This window comes from Mus musculus, chromosome 17 (assembly GCF_000001635.26).
Source record: "Mus musculus strain C57BL/6J chromosome 17, GRCm38.p6 C57BL/6J".
Lineage (NCBI taxonomy): Eukaryota > Metazoa > Chordata > Mammalia > Rodentia > Muridae > Mus > Mus musculus.
This window is the reverse complement of record NC_000083.6, coordinates 30,762,475-30,781,789: the sequence shown is the minus strand read 5'-3', so window position 1 is coordinate 30,781,789 and position 19,315 is coordinate 30,762,475. Positions and strand designations below refer to the sequence as shown.

Genomic DNA, 19,315 nt, shown 5'->3' with positions numbered 1-19,315 from the left:
CTTGGAACCGAGGCCACGTGGGGGCTGAGAACTGAACCCAGATTCTCTGCAGGAACAGTCAGTGCTCTTAACTGCTGAGCCATCTCTCCGGCCCCTCAGAGTACTTTTCCACCCGGTGCTGTGACTTTGTGATGTTTTACCATCCGAATGCATCTTAACTTGCTAACGCTTCCCAGCATTTGTACATACTCTTCCTCTAGCTGGATTTTAACTCTTAAAAATGACACGGTGATAAATGCTGCTGGATATATCGGCAATTTGGTCTGTGGTTCTGGTAAAGATGCCTTTTGAAATGAAGTTACTGTAACAGTAATTTTTTTTTTCCTTTCCTCTTTTCTTTTCTAAATCCTACATGGTAACTATCTGCTTCCTGTCCGTTTGAAATAATTAATCACTGTTGCACACCCACAGCTTTCTGGGGTAAAAGTTCTTTAATGTCTCATTTTCTTTCTTGTGTACTTACTTGCGTATTTATTTAGGTGGGTTCTCACTGTAGACCAGGCCAGCCTCAACGTCCCAGCGGTCCCCCTGCCCCTGCCTCCCAGGAGCTGGGACAAAGGCCTGCGCCACTCCATCTGGCCCATAGGAAGGTGGTCAGATCCGCTAGGTCTATCAAGGACCAATGGCTTGTGCCACAGTCTCCAGCCACCACAGAGGTTTTGTTGGTTCCCACGTAATATATAAATAAATTTTCGTTCCATTTTATGCTTTATTTAATCCAACACTATCTTGTTTCTTTCACAGAGCATTACTATAATTAGATCTTTGCTGTGGATCATATTTTTTTATTAATTAAAAAAAAAAAACTTTGCTCTTAGAAGCCTTTACCTCTGAATCTAAATTTCTAGTAAAGTTTGTGTCTGGCTCTCTTTGCATTTGGGGCTGTATTTGCTGTTTCCCCATCATTTCCCTCTATTAAAACTTTATTCTCTATTTCATTCAGAATTATCTATGCAGAGCTTAAAGAGGCAGCCATGTCTTAAGATGATTCTCTTAAGAGAATCCCGCCCACAGCACTTTCAGCTTGGTTGGGGTGGAGGGGTTGAGTTTGAGTGGTGTATGGCTTTAGCTCCCATGGGATGAATCTAGGCAGGAAGCAGGGGCAGGCAGATCCCTGTGAGCACCAGGCTAACATGGTCTACAGAGCTAGTTCCAGGCCATCCAGGACTAACATTACAAAAGGTTACAAAAATAAATGAATAAATACTAACATTAAAATGTGGTTACAGCCGGGCGTGGTGGCACATGCCTTTAATCCCAGCACTCAGGAGGCAGAGGCAGGCAGATTTCTGAGTTCGAGGCCAGCCTGGTCTACAGAGTGAGTTCCAGGACAGCCAGGATTACACAGAGAAACCCTGTCTCAAAAAAACCAAAAACCAAAAAATGTGGTTACAGAAACATTTGCCCATGACACTCTAAATTATAGTCTGTTTGCTAATGGTAATTCTATTTTTTTTAAGAGTAGGTATAGTCTTTATTCTCTCCCAACACATGGGGCATATATTTATTTTTTAATTAATTAACTAACTTTACATCCCAACTATAGTTTCCCCTCCCTCCCTCTCCTCCCAGTCCTCCCTGCCCCAACTTCCCCGCTTCTCCTCCCTCCTCCCTTTTTCTTCAGGAAAGGGGAGGCCTCCCATGCATATCAGCCAGCCATGGCAAACCAAACTGCAGTGAGATTAGGTATATGTCTCCTTTTTTTAGACTAAGCATTCCAGTAGAGAGAAAGGGTCCCCCAAAGTCAGACAACAGAGTCAGAGACAGCCCCTGCCTCCCACCGTCAGGCTAACACTAATTCTTATGATCGATTTTACCAAATACTGATTTATAGGGAGGAAGGAAATTTACCTTCAAGGGCAACACTTCCCTGTTGATGCCGTAAAATATCACCATAGCAAGTGTCCAGGAAAGCAGCCCAGCCACGTTGCCACACACTTTTTTGGCACTTTCAAAAGTGTAGTCGTCCATGTTAAAATATGGCTGCAGTAGTTCAACAGTTTCCTCGTTGATTGTGTCCTTGGGGAACTGCTGCAGGCTGAACAGGAACCCGGTGGCGCTCATCAGCTGGAACACAGCGAGGCAATCTCTCAGGTCTGGGAGAAGAGAAACCCTGCCTTCCTGCACTGATGTGGCCTTATTAACCCTGGTAATTGGAATGAAAATGGCCCCATAGGTTCCTATACTCGTCCAGTTGATGGAACTATTTGGGAAGGATTAGGAGGTGTGGTTTTGTTGGAAGTGGTGTGTCACTGGAAGTGGGCTTTGAGGTTTCAGAAGTATACATCATTCTCAATTAGTCTCTGCCTCGTGGCTCTATCTCCAGATGTGAGCTCTCTGCTGCTGCTCCAGTGCCATGCCTGCCTGCCTGCTACCAATCGACCAAGGCCCGAAAACAAATAAATGAGGCAGAATAAAGCTTTCCTTTTTATAAATATATTACATCAGGGACTGTGTGGCAGTGATGGGGGCGGGAACCCAAATATCATGAAGGTTAAGGTAAACTCTTGAGAACATGGTAGTTGGTGATCAACCAGTGTGTTCTACTTGTCTGGCTGCTTCTTCATGTCCTAAGATACCTGATGTGCCTCACAAGACAAAGTTATTTTTCCTACCTTTAACGACTCTCCCCATGATGGCTTGCAGCAGGGCTTTTCTGGGTCCATGGTAACAGGATCGATTTTCTTTTGGAACAGCAACAGGACACAGTCCATGATTCTCATAATGAGATGTGGTGGTTTGGCAAGCTTCCTGACTGTGGCAATGTCATTTGGTTTGATGGTCTGTAGATGGGAGTAGGAATCCGTATAAATTTTTTTTCCTGAATGGTATTAGTAGACTTATGTATGGAAACCTATTATCTTTAAATGACTAAAGCATAAAACAAAATGTATTTCATCTTCCAATTCCTGTCATCATCTCCTCAGGGGAATCAAATCCTATGGTTTCTCTGCATAATGGCTTGTGATGGTTTGTATATGCTTGGCCCAGGAAGTGGCACTATTAGGAGAGGTATGGCCTTGTTGGAGTAGGTGTGTCACTGTGGGTGTGGGCTTAAGACCCTCATCCTAGTTGCCTGGAAACCAGTTTTCTGCTAGCAGCCTTCAGATGAAGATATAGAACTCTCAGCTCCTCCTGCACCATGCCTGCCTGGATGCTACCATGTTCCCGCCTTGATGATAATGGACTGAACCTCTGAACCTCTAAGCCAGCCCCAATTAACTGTTGTCCTTTACAAGACTTGCCTTGGTCATGGTGTCTGTTCTCAGCAGTAAAACCCTAACCTAAGACATGGCTCCTTCATGGTTAGGTTCAGATTTATGTTTATTTGACTTCACTACTGTTCCATTGTACCTTCACTTGACTGACTTAAAGTATCACTATCACATGTGGCCCACTGCCCAGACCTTTGCTAGATCTCGCTGTATAACAGACAGCTTGCGTTGTCAAAACAGTGTACAGATATTAAGAGGGGTGACAGGGATGGGGAGATAGCTCTATTGGTGAAGTGACTTTTATGCCAAGCACGAGGCCTTAATCCTAAGCACCCACATTAAAGCCAAGTGTGGCGGCTTGTGCCTATAGTCCTAGCACTGGGAGACAAAGACAGGGGAACCCAGGGGGCTGTTGGCCATCTAATATAACTGAATCAGCTCCAGGGTCATTGGGAGACCCTGTCTCAAAAAAAGATAAGAGAGTGACAGCATGACATTTGATGTCAAATTCTGATCTCCATACACATGTGCATGTATATCTGCACAGACATGTGCATGCACATGTATATATACACAGAAATGTACACGTGCATTGTACTGGCTGGGTTTGTGTGTCAACGTGACACAAGCTGGAGTTATCACAGAGAAAGGAGCCTCCCTTGCGGAAATGCCATGAGATCCAGCTGTAAGGCATTTTCTCAATTAGTGATCAAGGGTAGGAGGGTCCATTGTGGGTGGTGCCATCCCTGGGTTCTATAAGAGAGCAAGCAAGCCAGTAAGCAGCACTCCTCCTGCTTCCAAGTTCCTGCCCTGTGTGAGTTCCTGTCCTGACTTCCTTTGGTGATGAACAGCAGTGTGGAAGTATAAGCTGAACAAACCCTTTCCTCCCCAATTTGCTTCTTGGTCATTATAGTTTGTGCATAGAAACCCTGACTAAGACATGCATACAACACACACACAAATATATATATATACTGAAGAAAAAGAGGCAAAGCCTTGAATATCAGAAATCTTAATTTTTAGTTTTCACTTTTAGAGCTATCTTGTCTCTGGAAGGGGGAGAAACTCCATAGAAACAAGAGAAATTATTACAGCATAAGGCTTATGAAAATATGGTTAGGAGCTGTGAGTTGGATTTAATTGACATTGTCACTATGGTGGTTTGGATGAGAGAGGATCCCATAGGCTCATATGTTTGAGTGCTTGGTCCCCAGTTGGTTTGAACTGTTTGGGAAGGATTTGAAGGTGTGGTCTTGATGGAGGAGGTGTGTTCCTGGGTGTGGGCTTTGAGGTTTCAAAAGACTCTCACCATTCCCAGTGTGCTGTTTCCTGTTTGTGGTCTGGTGTGTGAGATCTCAGCTGCTGCTCCAGCTGCCTCCCACAATGCCTTGCTCCACCAGCATAAACTCTGACCCTCTAGAACTGGAAACCCAGTTCAACTCTCTCTTTTATACTATTGGTCACGGTGCTTTATCACAGCAATAGAAATGAACCAATGCAACCAATGTGCAAGCCCAGGACGACAAGGGAAACAGAGATCAGTAAAATGTCTCAAGACTCACCTGGTTCTTTCACACAGACCCATAAAGGAAATGGAGGGGTGCATCCTGGACATGGAACTAAGAGATTACCATACATTTATTCATTTATTTGACAGCTATAGGCATTCTCCTATATAAAACAAAGCTAACAGAAAGAGCCTTGCCTTCATAGCCTCCCAAGGGAGGCAGAGGAAATACAGCTGCTTTAAAGTAAGTGTCCTGTCAGGACCGAAGCTTAGGGGGGTGGGAGGGTAGAGAAGAGCTCAGAAGAACAGAAAACGTTCTAGAGGGGTGAGGACTGGGCCCAGATTCTAAAGATGGCTGTGATCAGGCAGTGAAGGTTAGGAGAAGCAGTCCTAGCAAGAGGAGGTTCAGCAGACCACTTAGGTACATGCAAAGACAAGGCCATGGTCCTTCCGGAACCCCAAGGTGCTTCTGTATGGGAGAGTCACACTGTAGGTAGCAACAGAACAACAAGGGCAAAGTTCAAGACATGGATAGGAGTGGAGTCAGGTTACCTGTCAGCAACAGAATCTCAGAGATAGATAGATAGATAGATAGATAGATAGATAGATAGATAGATAGATAGATAGATAGACAGACAGATAGATATGTACATATATATAAACATAAACATAAATATATACATACATAACATGTATACATGTATAAATATAAGATACATGCATATATAATATACACATACATGTATAAACGTGAACATAGATAAACATGTACATAATATACATATGTATGTATAAATATAATACACACATAACACATACATGTGTACATACAAACATAGATACATATACAATACACACATGTATACATATGAACATAGGTAGATAGATAGTAACAATAGATTGATAGATACTAGATAAAGAATAGGCAGGCAGGCAGATAGAACACTGTTAATGTGTCCAACAAATGATCTTATTCCTAATGCCTACATAGAAACCTCAAGAATCTATGAGAGATTATCACAATGTCTATGGAGACTTAGAAAATCAAAAACACAGACTCCTGATTATGTGAGTAAAAGCGGTGATCCTGAGAAGGAAAGGCCCATCTCCCGCCTCTAGAGCTGTGTCCCTGTTGTGTGCATTGTGCACACATACACACACACACACACACACAAACACACACACACACACAGAGTTTGTTGCTTTGTAGGCTAAGGCAGAAGGATGGCTGGAGGCCAGCCTGGGCAACATAGTAAGACCACCCCCTCTTTTGAAAGAAAACACAGTGGCAGGAAAAGAAAGGGGGGGGGAGGGAAAGAGAGCATGGGAGAGAGAGCAAGGGAGAAGAGGATAAAAACTGTGCCCTTCTGACCTCGAGGCCATGGACACCCAGTCTGGAACTTTATCCATAGAGAGATGAAAACTCACAACAGAGTCTTAAAGGAGCAAGCAGCTAGGAAAAGGCTGTCCACATTATCTGAATCTATCATGCTCTCCAAAGGCATGTCCAATCCCTGGGTCCCCAGCCACATGTGTCCCAGGATGGCTTTGAGTACAGCCCAGCACATCTGGAGCTGACAGAGTTGTGTCAAAAGATTGGACATCCCCAGGTTAGGCCACTGGCCTCAGGCTCTGGTTCTGGCTCTCACGGAAGGCTGGTTCAGGAAAGAAAGTAAGAGGTGACAAGGAGGGAGTGAGCACACTAGAGCCCTGTTGCTGAGGAAACAGAGCCAACATCTGTCTCCAGGCTGCATTATAAGTTATAAATGGGGTCGAGAACACAGCTCTGCTTCCTGACCACAAAGATCCAGGGCTAATTCCACATAACGCAACCTGACACCAGAGGTGATTTGTGCAGCGAGAGTGGGGAGGGAGGGTGATGGGAGAGAGACAGAGACTGAGAGAAACAGACAGAGACACAGAGCGCACAAGAGAGAGGACTCACATTCAGGGCTGCTTCTGCTTCTTCCAGGGCAGGTTTGGCGGCCTCCAGCTTAGTCTCTGCTTTCACCTTCTCGCTGTCAATTTCATCCACAATTTTCTGAGCTTTATCTTTTACTTCCTGGACTTCGTTTTTCACTTTGGCTGAAGCCTGGGCACTCACTGTGACCTCTGCCAGGACCTGGTAAATTCAGAGAGCAAGCCAAACCCTTTAGAGTGGAATGTATGGGGTTGGGTCTTCGAGTCATTTTATTTAGTAGAGTACAAAACGAGAAACTAAGAGCAAAGATTCCCATCTAAGTCACTTACATTGTAATGTGTGTTATTAGTGACTTTTGAGGGGGGCTGGAGAGATGGCTCAGCAGTTGGGAACACTGACTGCCCTTCCAAAGGACCTGAGTCCACCCACACCAGGGGGCTCACAAGCATCTGTAATCCCAGCTCTAAGACATCAGACACCCTCTTCTGGCCTCCATGGGTACTGTGTGCATGTGGACACACACATACATATATACACATAGTTAAAAAAGAAATCTTGCCTGGCAGTGGTGGTGCATGCCTTTAATCCCAGCAACTTGGGAGGCAGAGACAGGCAGATTTCTGAGTTTGAGGCCAGCCTGGTCTACAGAGTGAGTTCCAGGACAGCCAAGGCTATACAGAGAAACCCTGTCTCAAAAAATCAGAAAAAAAAATCTTTAAAATAGTTTCTGAGGGGTACCTTGCAATACCCCATCTCATAAGCTGTCCTTGAGCTTTGAGTATATATGAACAAATGCAAGCCTCCATTAAAACAGTGTTTCCAGTCTATGAGCGTCTACATAATTAAAACAATTCGCTGGGCAACTTTAATCCCAGTACTCAGGAGGCAGAGGCAGGAGGCAAAGGCAGGAGAATCTCCAAGTTCAAAGCCAGCCTGGTCTTCAGAGTAAGTTCCAGGACAGCCAGGGCTGAAACCTCATCTCTATAAACCAAGAGATAGATAGATAGATAGATAGATAGATAGATAGATAGATAGATAGATAGATAGATGGATGGATGGATGGATGGATGGATGGATAGATGATGGATGGATGGATAGATAGATAGATAGATAGATAGATAGATAGATAATTAGATAGATTCATGAGCCGTGGCTCCCCTAGAAACTTAAAATATGAAAAGACCTTAAAGACACGACTTAATACATGGTAAAGGAGAAAGTGCGCAGGCAGGTAAGTGACAGCAAGAACTTAGGTAGACAGAGAAAAAGGAATATTCTAGACCAGACAGAGGATGTCCTTATTTCTGTGTAAGTTAAGCAGTCCGTGCTAATGGTCTTACCACACAGTCTGCAGGCTCATGTCCCATTTATTTATTTTTTTAATAAAGTCTTAGAATAATGGTTTCTATAAGTAATTCTTAATTATTTGAGAATTGCATAACAATGTAAAAAAATGCTTTTAACGTGATGGGAAGTGTTTCTTGTGGGTCGTGACGGGGTGGGTGCCAACTCACTTCGTCTGCTTTAATGGAAGCCACCGCCAGTTCCTTCTCCTTCACTGCGAGATCCTGTGAGAGCTTAGCCACAGATTCGCTCGCCTCCATCAGCTTGTCGAGACCTTTACAAACACACACGGGCACACCCTTGCTGATTATGGGTATCAGGTATGTATTCGCTATGTCTAAAGAAGGCTGGCATACATACCAAATACAGCATGGCTCGCCATGGACAGAAATACACCTGTCTTTAGGACAAGACCAAATCAGTATTCTTAGCATGCCCAGCTTTTCACGAGGTTGCTGGGGATCCGAACTTGGGTCCTCATCTTATGCAAACACACACCTAACCCACTGAGCCATCTCATTACTTCATTTATTTATGGTTTTGCTTTTTCCACAAGATGGCTTCTCCTTGTCAGCAAGCACCATTCGGAGACTGAGATTCATGCCTGACACAGTGAACTTAGGGCTAAAAGGAAGGGGCGCTCTGTTTGCAACTGCCCAGTTATTTTACCAGGTCAAATGGCATTTGTCACCATGGCCTACTTTTAGTAATTAAATGAATATTTATTGGACAAACACCCCAGAGTTCATGGTCATCCTGGACTATAATTACGAGTTAGAGGCCAGTGTAGACTATAAGAGACACTGCCTGAAAATAAGTACCTAAATAAGTACCTAAATAAATAGGTAGGAGCTGGAAAGATGGCTTGTAGGTGACGGCTTTTTCTCTCCCTCAGTGAGATAGATATAGGCCAGATTAGGCCAAAGGCAAGTTTGATAGGTGCTGCTCTTGGATGGGCTCATCAGTCCCTAAGAACAGGGCTGAGGAAGTCTCACACCCAGACGAGGGTGGGGCAGTTTTATAGACTGTAGGCAAGGAGTAGTGACATGTCTGCAATAAGCTGGGTTTGTGCCCAAGTGTGGTCAAGAGCTGAGTGCTTAGCCAGGGACTTGAGTAGCTGGCAGCATCATGGAGGAGGTTGCCACAGCTGCCAAAACTGGGGAACTGGGCTCTTGGAGCCATTGCTTTGGAGTTTTTCAGGCAGGGTTGAGGAAAGGAAGGCAAATGGGGTTTCCGAGCTCATGCAGGGGTAGGTGAACAGAGGTTCCAACCTAACAATAAGTCAAGAGCCTGTAGTGTTCTAGCAGAAAAAGTTTATTCCCAACACCCATGCAGGGCACCTCAAACTTCCTATAAGTCCAGCTGCTAGGGATTCAATGACACCTCCTTACCTCCAGATGCACCTGCACTCAAATGCACATGCACGCATACACACACACACACAGAGTCATATACTCACACATGGTCAGTCACATACACACAGTCACATACACACAGCCACATATACACAGTCACATATACACAGTCACATGATGACCTACAATCACATACACAGTTACATATTCACACATAGTCACATGCTTACACACAGTTATATATCCATACAAAGTCACATGCTCACAGTCACATATACACAGTCACATGCTCACACAGTCACATATTCATACACAGTCACATGCTTACACACAGTCACATACACACAGTTACATGTTCATACATATACACAGTCACATATCCACACACAGTCACATACACATATACATATTTTTAATTAAAAAAAAGAGTGCAGAGTGTTTGATTTTCAAATACAATGATACCCATTCAATAAAACATTGGGATTGCCATTAAACAAACCCTGAAAAAGACAAAACTGGCCATTCCTCTTACCGATATTCATCCGTTCCGCTTGTTCATTGATATATTTCACCTTATCGGTGTAAATGCTTTTATAACCATTTATAAATGAGAGATATGATTTGGGAGTCACGTGGGCTCTTCGGCGGTATCTGAAAATGGTATATAAAAATCGTCTCTTCAGTCACTCCAGTGTCCTTCTGTAAAGTGCCCTTTACACTGCTTCCACTATGAAAGCCAGTGGGTGGTACCTGGCATCCCAGAAGGCCATGGAAAAAAACAGAACATATCTATCTGTTGTTTTTCCCTCAAGGGTGTTTCCATATATGGAAAGCTGAGAGAAGGATGTCTGTAACTCCATCGGGACTGTGAAGGTCAAATAAATTGTCATACATGAGCTTGCTCTGTCAACAACAAGTTTCTGGACAGAAAGGACAAACAGTGGGGCTTATGCCAATGGACTCCATAATTTATTTCTGCTTGGCTGTTATTTGCTACTCAGCACAAGACCAGTCTCTCCCCTGTCTAGATGAAATGGCCTTGAACTCCAAACAGCCACACTCACTGTGGGCTTTATGCTTCAGTCCTCATTGTGACCACAGAAATAAACAAAAGGTAATTTCACATATAAGAAAGTGAGGTTTAGACTCTAGAGTCTCCCTGGACTCTACAGTCCCTTGCCATTTTTGATCTCATGACTCATCTTTGGAGTTCGGAGGCATTTTAACATTTTCAAAGCTCCTTTTGATTGTTTTGTTTTTGTCTTTTGCTTGCTTGTTTGGAACGTGGACACATATGTAACCATAACTACAGCATTTTCTGAAAACGTTCACTTTGTAAAATCATTTTGTAAAAAGAAAAAAAAATCATTCTTCAGTGTAAAGGAATGGGAAAAGCTTAAAAGATGTAGCAAATTTTTCCAAAAAAAAAAAAAAAATCAAGAAATACATTTTGTGGTCATATGAAAGGAAAAGGAAATTAATCTTGCTAGATGATTGATAGAGGCAGAAGAAATAACATCTGCCACATCTGCCCAATTGTGAGGATTTTCACTCACTAATTTCTGACAGTCTGAGAAATGCCTAGAATCAGGTAAAGAGGTAAAGAGGGGTGGTCTGGGCATGGTACTAACAAAAAGAAGAGTACAGCTTAAGCAAACACTTCAAGGCATGGGCATCCCTTAGAACTCCTGGCATTAACCAGACTCTGCACAGAAAAAAAAGCACAGGTTTTTAGGAATGTTCTGTACCTCACAAAACCTATCCATTTAACTCAAGCAGGGAGCTCAATATTCTGGAAGCCCCAGCAGGGAGCTCTCTATTCTGGAGGCCCCAGCAGGAAGCTCTCTATTCTGGAGGCCCCAGCAGGGAGCTCTCTATTCTGGAGGCCCCAGCAGACCCTGCTTTAGTCCTACCTGCCAGTCTTGCTCATCAGCTCCCATGCATTCTGGGGCAAGAAAACCCTACACTTTTGTTTTGTTGTGTTTTGACCATTGTGGGCAGCTTGCTCACAATGAGCACACCATGACTGTTCTCCCTGCACCCAATTAAAGTCCTGTTTCATAATTAATTGTCAAAAAAGCTTTGATAAGACTTGGCTATGCAAATGCCAAACCTAACTGTTCTCTCAACATAAGGCAATAAAGAAACTTAAAAACAGTGCCCTTCCTTAATCATAATAAATAATGCATTGGGATGAGAGGCTCGTTTTAAACTGTTCATAAGGAATTATTTAGGTCATTCTCAAAACAAAATTAAGCAAATGAAACAGTGATTCATTAAGCATCTGCTACTTGGAATCCTGGAGGGTTAAAGAGGTATTTAAAAGCATGGCCCCTAGTTAATTTTTAAAACTCATTTGTCTGGCATCTTTTCATTATTTAATCACTAGAAAATCAATGCAAGAAAAATGGGATGTGCCTGGCCCTGCATTGTCAGTCTTTGCAAAGAGTTGCTTCCTGGTCATTACGTTTAATTTCTCTTTGGAGAGAGCTTCACAGCTCCAGTTCCAGCAGCTACCAATCTCATGAAACCTCACTTTCCCTTGGAAATAATCCTCACAGCTACCAAGCTCACATACCTTTGGAAGTAATTCTCGCAGCTTTCAGAAACCATGTCATGAAAGAGCCCCATAGTTTCTACAACATGCCTCTTAGTCTCAATGGAGCAGACAATGTTATAATCTAAAAGGAAGTATGAGGCCACAGCGATTAGAGCCTCCTTGGGCCAGCGACTGAACCAGTCCATGGTGCACCCTGAAATCAAGCCAGGGAATTTGAGGGACCGGGCCCGGAACTTCTCTCCAACCTGTGGAGAACAAGGTTAGAGGACATGAGGAACACAGAGGAAGTACGGTCAGATGGAGAAAGGGGTGTATCCACTACCTTGACCAGCAGTGAGATGTTGCAAACTTAAAAGAAGAAAAAAAAAAAAAGAAAGAAACTACCTCAGGGCTGTGGCAGTGCGCCTAGTCAGTGTTTAGGTGTCTTGGAGAAATGGCTGTCATATGAGGTTCCAGTCCTAAGGAAACAGCTGCCTTATAGGGTTCCTGTCCTGGGAAAATGGCTGTCATATAGGGTTCCTGTCCTGGTGAAATGGCTGCCATATTGGCTTCCAGTCTTAGGGAAATGGCTGCTATATTGGGTTCCTGTCCTGGGGAAATGGTAGCCATACTGGGTTCAAGTCTAGGAACAGCCTTCTAAGAGGAAAGTGACAAGCTCACATGAGAAACCCTGGCAAGAGGATTTGGGACAGGGGTTGCACAGACACTGGGGTGAGTACAGATGTGACAGTCTTGGGTAGAAAGAGGATTTTCTAAACCTCCCTTTGGCAAGCTCTCACACAACCTTGTCAATTTGTCAGATGACCTTACAAGAAAGACTGGAGCAAGCATGGGCGGGGTGACACCTTGAGAGGACTGTTTAGCTATGCATAGCTCTTGCCGTCTATCTAAACTCAAACCTCACGTCAGGGCCTGGAAGATGGACTTGGGGCAGGGAAGGGACGTAACACTGGATCCCTTGGTTCTTCCTTTCAGTGTTGTGACCACACTGAATAAGTTTCCCTTTTCTGTTTTTCTCTATTAATTTGTCTCTGCAGTTGGCCTGTGGAGTACTGGTGGCCATGCCTGGCCACTTGGAGATGCCTGGGGCTTATGTGACCTTAACATGTCCAGTAACTGGTTATAAAGACGAGTTCTGACCATTGGACTATGTCGCTACCCTACAGGGGAAAAAAAGACGCTCTAGAGCAGAGCAGAGCTATGCAGTAGAACATTCCACAAGTATGTAGATATCCTACATGCGTGGTTTCCTGTAGTGCTTCCTAGCATGGCTATCACTGGCTACACATGATCAGTGAATGCTGGAAATGAGGTTGGCAAGACCCAGAAACTGGATTTTAATTTTTACACAATTTAACTAATTAAAATTTAAGTAGCCACATGGGGCAAAAGTCTGCAAGATTGGCCAACACGGTGAGCTAGAGATAGTCAAAGTCGGAACCCCATCAAGAAGATGTCATGTCCATATTGGAAATAGAGATAGCTGGATCGTATTAACAAGGTTTTTTTGTTTTTTTGTTTTTTTTTTTTTTTCGAGACAGGGTTTCTCTGTGTAGCCCTAGCTGTCCTGGAACTCACTTTTTAGACCAGGCTGGCCTCGAATTCAGAAACCTGCCCGCCTCTGCCTCCCAAGTTCTGGGAGTAAAGGCGCGCATCACCACCGCCCGGCTACCAAAGTCTTCACAATTCAAATAATAATGTCTCTTGATGATTCATGAACTGGTAAACTATGCAGCAACCTTAAATAACTCATATATTCCTAAGTGGCCACACTGGTGAAGCGATATGGGTCCACGGATCCATTGTACTAGGAAAAAAGTCATTTTAGTCTCATGAAAGAATGGTTTGTTTCTGGTCAAGTATGTCGTCCAAGAAGGTAACCTATCAGGTGCATGATCCTGCCACATGAGCAATGGAGACTCACCGGGGAGAAGCAGAGAACAACATGTAAATTCTTCCTGGATCTGGTGATGAAGTATTCATACAGGTTGTCAAAGGTGGGAGGGTGTCGAGGCAGCTCCCTCTTCATCACCGATATCAGGCCTTGGGTGATTTCATCCATCTCGTCTCGGGCAAATAAATTGGAGATCTTTGAGGAGCATACAAGAAAGAAAGAGCATGGTGTGTGCTTTAAGTAATTGTCACTGTGAATTTACTACTGTGCTCCTGTAAATCCTCTCCCTCTCCCCCCTGTCTCTCTGTCTCTCTGTCTGTCTCTGTCTCTGTCTCTCTGTCTCTCTCTGTCTCCCTTTTTTTCTTTGTCTGTCTGTCTCTGTCTCTCCCTCTCATACACACACACCACCACCATCAGTACTCTCTTCTCTGCTCCTCAACCACTTTCCAAGTTTGCCAGACATTATCAAGAGCGCAATTCTTTTGAGCATGGTAATCAAGAGCAATTCATGGTCCCCCTGAAGAAGAAGCTGCCAGCCTAAGAATGGCCCCCTCCACCCCTCCAACCAATACTTTCAAGTGTCCAGTGATTGGCTAGTCTTCCCAACTTGACTCTCAAGACAGTTTGCTTAGCTCTGGTTCCTTCTGTCAGGCAGGAGCAATCGCTGCTGTGCTGGCCCCTCCTGTCAGGCAGCAGCAATCGCTGCTCTGCTGGCCAGAGTCAAGAGCAGTGGGCCTGACCTGGAGAAGGGCATGTTTGGGGAGCTTCCCATTGGTTGGTATCTAGGAACTTGGCTTTGGGGCTATCTCCTCCATTACTAATTAATAAGATCCCTCCACCCCCAGCTTAAACTGCCGATACATGGTGAAGGCCTGTTTTTCTTCTGGGAGTCTGGACAGTTGTGGACAGCTCTAACATGATCGTCTGGCTCCAAATCCCACACAGGCTTCCCTGAGTAGGAACATCATGTAAACAACTTGGTGTACACATGTCAGCACCTCTTCCTGAATGGAAAGCATACTGTAGATGGCCCCTCAGTGAAAGCACAGGACACTTGGACATTGGTTCCTAAAGGCTACCTGTGATCCATCCATCTATCTATCTATCTATCTATCTATCTATCTATCTATTTATCTATCTATCTATCTATCTAATCTCTATATCTCTATGTGTGTGCATGTGTGGGGGGAATGCACATTATGTTTACTGATGTGCATGCACATGCATGTGGAAGCCAGAGGACAATTTCACTGTCATTCTTCAGACACGAGTGCTGGTGACCTTCTAACAAAACATCAAAGGAAGGTGGGTGGCCATGGGAACCAGCAATGTAAGAACCTGTCTACTTACAGCAAACAAAATTCATCCAACCACTCTGCACTCCCAACTGGTAAATAGGCAGATTAATAAAACAAGGCATAGGAGCAAGCTTAAGATAAAAGATAGGCCACGAATTGTTTAAGATGGAATAAAACACACACACACACACACACACACACACACACACACACACACATATATATATATATATATATATATATATATATATATAGGCAGTATTCATTTCACACAAATATAAAAATAAAATGAAATAACCCACTACACAGTGTGTGCTTAAATCTCATTTCTCAAGTCAAGAATATATGCAAAACAGTCTCGCTTTTGTAAACTTCCTGTTCTTCCTACACAAATAAGATTTGGATTTAGGGCCTGGGAGGATGGCGTGGCTGGGAAATTGCTGGCCTGGCAAGCATAAAGACCAAAATTCAGTCTCCAGAACTTATATATTTCAAAAAATAACAAAAGCCACGTGTGACGCAATCCAAGTACTGAGGCCCTGAGTTTGAGCCCCAGCACCTATGTAAAAAGCCATGCACAGGGGCACATGTTTGCAATTCCAGCTCTGGGCAGGTGAAGACAAGCAGACCCCTGGGGCTCGCTGGCTGGCCAGAGCCCCAAGCACATGAAAACATCTCCTGCCCAAAACAAACAAACAAAAGATGGATGGTGTCCAAGAGGAATGACAGCCATGGCTATTCTAGAATCTCCATATGCAAATTGACACATCCACACAGACATTCACCTGGGTGTGGGCACATGCACACATGTACACACACACATGTACAGGCAGAAACACACTCACATGTACACACACTCACACACACACACACACACAATGGATGTGCACACATGCATGCATGTACACACTCCCACTACACACTTCCACCCCTCTCCCAGCCCCACCTCCCCTGAAGACAGCAGATTATTAAGGTATTCCAGGAACGCCTCATCTTTTATCTCATTGTCCGTAAAGATGAAGGTGATGCCTTTGCCTTCCGCGCCAGCAACTTTGTACAAATTCTTTAGGTCTTCTATGAGGTTGCTTACGTTGTAAGACCTAGGAGAAAAGCAGTAAGTGACTTTTCAAGGATTTCGATGGAGTTGGAGATATGGCTCGGTGGTAAGAGTGTTCGATGCTTGAGCAAAAGACTCAGGGTCCCAGCTTCTACACTGGGTACCTAACAACTGCCTATAACTCCAGTTCCAGGGTGCCCAGTGCCCTCTTCTGGCCTCTGTGGGCACTGTACACATGTGGTGAGCATACTGACAAGTACGCACACACACACTTGAATTTAAAAGAGGTTAACATACACGGTCCCAGTTTATCTCAAGACATAGTAACAAGCCATGATAATTAGAGCAGACATTTCCACTGGCTCTAACACGTACTGAGTAATGGTGTCTTCCAGGAGACAAAGGGAGTTCAGATAAAGAACTGAGTGTTGCCATCCAAAACAAATATGTTCTATACATCTTGAGAACAGGGGAGTGGAGAATTTAATGGAAGTGATTCAGAAATAATAATGGCAAAGGGAAAATGGACATTAATTGCCTACCCCACCATCCTGATCAACAGATATCACCCAAGTGGATGTCCATTTAACATCTAAAACTAACCTGAAATCTGGGTGAGTTTGGTTTGGGGGTGGGAAAGCCATCATAAACTATAAATAACAATGAGTGACAGATTACATCCCATGCAGCCATGTGCACAGGCTCACTAAGTGGCTAGCTACTGAGAGAGCCTACAGATAGATCATGCAATTTGACGTGAGTAATGCAAATGCTGTAATGAGATGGCTCATGATGGAGAGAAGGGAGGGTTCCGGGCTTCTCTCCACCCTGCCTCCCGTTAGATGTAAGTGCTGCAGGCAGTGGCTGTGATGTATGGTGGTGCACGCCTTTAATCCCAGCACTCGGGAGGCAGAGGCAGGCGGATTTCTGAGTTCAGTTCGAGGCCAGCCTGGTCTACAAAGTGAGTTCCAGGATAGCCAGGGCTACAGAGAAACCCTGTCTCGAAAAAGACAAAACAAAAAAATAAATAAAAAATAATAAGACAGACCTTTACTGAAGTGCTGTGTCTAAGGCATACACCAATGATAAGGGATAGTGACTAATGTCATGTGAAGAGGGTGTGACAGCGCAAGAGACAGTGCCACCTCCCAGGAACTATTCAGATACATCTCCGGATCTAGCTGAGTATGAGCAAGGGAAGATGGGCTGGGGCAGGAGTCTTTCTCGGAGGAGAGAATGGCGGTCCCATTGGAGGCGGCAGCTGTTGCCTAGCCACAGGCACAGGAGGCAGACTATGCGCTAGTAGCTTCTCCAGTTATCTCAAGAGAAGCCAGGAGCGTGTCTTTTAACATTTTTAGCTCCCTGGCTTTTTGTTTTGTTTTGTTTTGTTTAATTATTTTATGCATGTGAGTACACTGTCACTGTCTTCAGACACCCCAGAAGAGGACACCGGATGCCATTACAGATGGTTGTGAGCCACCATGTGGTTGCTGGGATTTGAACTCAGGACCGTGGAAGAGCAGTCAGTGCTCTTAACCACTGAGCCGTCTCTCCAGCCCTAGCTCCCTGACTTTTAAGGTTTGTTGGGTTTTTTTTTAAGCTTTTAACTAATCCCTATTTAACATTTTTGTATGTTTGTTTATTTGTTTGTTTGGGTTTTTTTTTTTCAGTTTTTTTGTTTTGTTTTGTTTTTTGGGGGGTTTTTTGTTTTGTTTTTTGTTTTGTTTTGTTTTGTTTTGTTTTTCGAGACAGGGTTTCTCTGTGTAGCCCTGGCTGTCCTGGAACTCACTTTGTAGACCAGGCTAGCCTCAAACTCAGAAATCCACCTGCCTCTGCCTCCCGAGTGCTGGGATTAAAGGCATGCACCACCACCACACAGCTATTTAACATATTTTAACTAATTTCTATTTAACATAGTTTGTGCTGTTGAATTGTTTAAGGATTTCACACATGAGTCCTGTGCTCCCTCCTCCCACCCCTCCCATGTCCTCCCTTCACGCTCTCTCAATTTTTAATCTCTCCAACTATAATTGTTATTCTCTGCTTTTCCCCTCTATCCCATCCCCCCTCACACACACACACACACACACACACACACACACACACACACACACAGAGCCTGCCTTTTAGAGTTATTTTTACATGTTGTGTTTCAGGCTGACCACCAATCAGGAGAGGTCCATCCCTGGTGAAACTAACCCTCCGTCTTCAGCAGCCATTGATCACCTGTAGCTCTTCACCTAGTGTTATGGTCTTAAGAAATTTCTCCCTACCCACATTGTCACATCGACTGGTATTGTCACCATGCAGGTCTTTGCCTCTGTGTGTACAACTCATCCATAACCTGTGTACATGCTCGTACATGGGTAATACTGTGTACATGCTCGTACATGGGTAATACTGTGTACATGCTCGTACATGGGTAATACTGTGTACATGCTCGTACATGGGTAATACTGTGTACATGCTCGTACATGGGTAATACTGTGTACATGCTCGTACATGGGTAATACCGTGTACATGCTCTTACATGGGTAATACTGTGTACATGCTCTTACATGGGTAATACTTAAATAAAAGTTTACTTAGAAATGGGGGGCGGGTCAGAAAGATGGCCCCACTGGTAATATAGTATATGCTATTAATAGTACATGCTATTAATCCTGACGACCTGAATTCAATCCTGCAGGACCACCATGGTGGGAGCAGAAGACAGACCCCCGAGTGCTGTGGCATGCCCAGCTACACACACACACACACACACACACACAACCTTCTGAGGAAAAGCAACACACCGAAGTGTCGTGATTTCAAACGTAAACATTTGACTGCGGGATAGCACGTCACTAGGTTTTACCCCAGCTCACCTGGTTAGTGTTATCTGAAATATCTGATACCCAGCAATAAAGGAGGCCAGTTTTGAGAGGCTCTGCTTTCCTGAGCCACCGACACCCACCAGCAATGCGTTCCCACAGGAGGTTCGAATGATCCGAGAGATCTGTGTTTGAAAGAGGAGTGTTTATCGGAAAAACGGATGCAAATGTTTATATATTCATTCTTACACTTACGGGTCCAAAGTCTGACCACGTGTTTCCAGACTACATCAGACTCTTTCCTTATAATGCTACATTTTGGGTTCTTGTTATTGTTTGAATGTATCACAA

General features: G+C 44.1%; 1 protein-coding gene across 5 annotated transcripts in view; it reads right to left on the bottom strand.

Annotated features, from left to right (window-relative positions):
* Nucleotides 1-19,315, bottom strand: part of Dnah8 (dynein, axonemal, heavy chain 8) — a 248,828-nt gene that overhangs the window by 93,973 nt on the left and 135,540 nt on the right. For all 5 annotated transcript variants that reach the window (XM_030249467.1, NM_013811.3, XM_006523588.3 and 2 more), the window contains 9 exons: nt 19,019-19,149; nt 16,041-16,194; nt 13,827-13,991; nt 11,921-12,147; nt 9,875-9,993; nt 8,158-8,261; nt 6,668-6,844; nt 2,616-2,783; nt 1,852-2,067 (listed from right to left, as the gene is read on the bottom strand). In XM_030249467.1, coding sequence (XP_030105327.1) covers nt 1,852-2,067; nt 2,616-2,783; nt 6,668-6,844; nt 8,158-8,261; nt 9,875-9,993; nt 11,921-12,147; nt 13,827-13,991; nt 16,041-16,194; nt 19,019-19,149 — 1,461 coding nt within the window. The remainder of the gene's footprint in view (nt 1-1,851; nt 2,068-2,615; nt 2,784-6,667; nt 6,845-8,157; nt 8,262-9,874; nt 9,994-11,920; nt 12,148-13,826; nt 13,992-16,040; nt 16,195-19,018; nt 19,150-19,315) is intronic.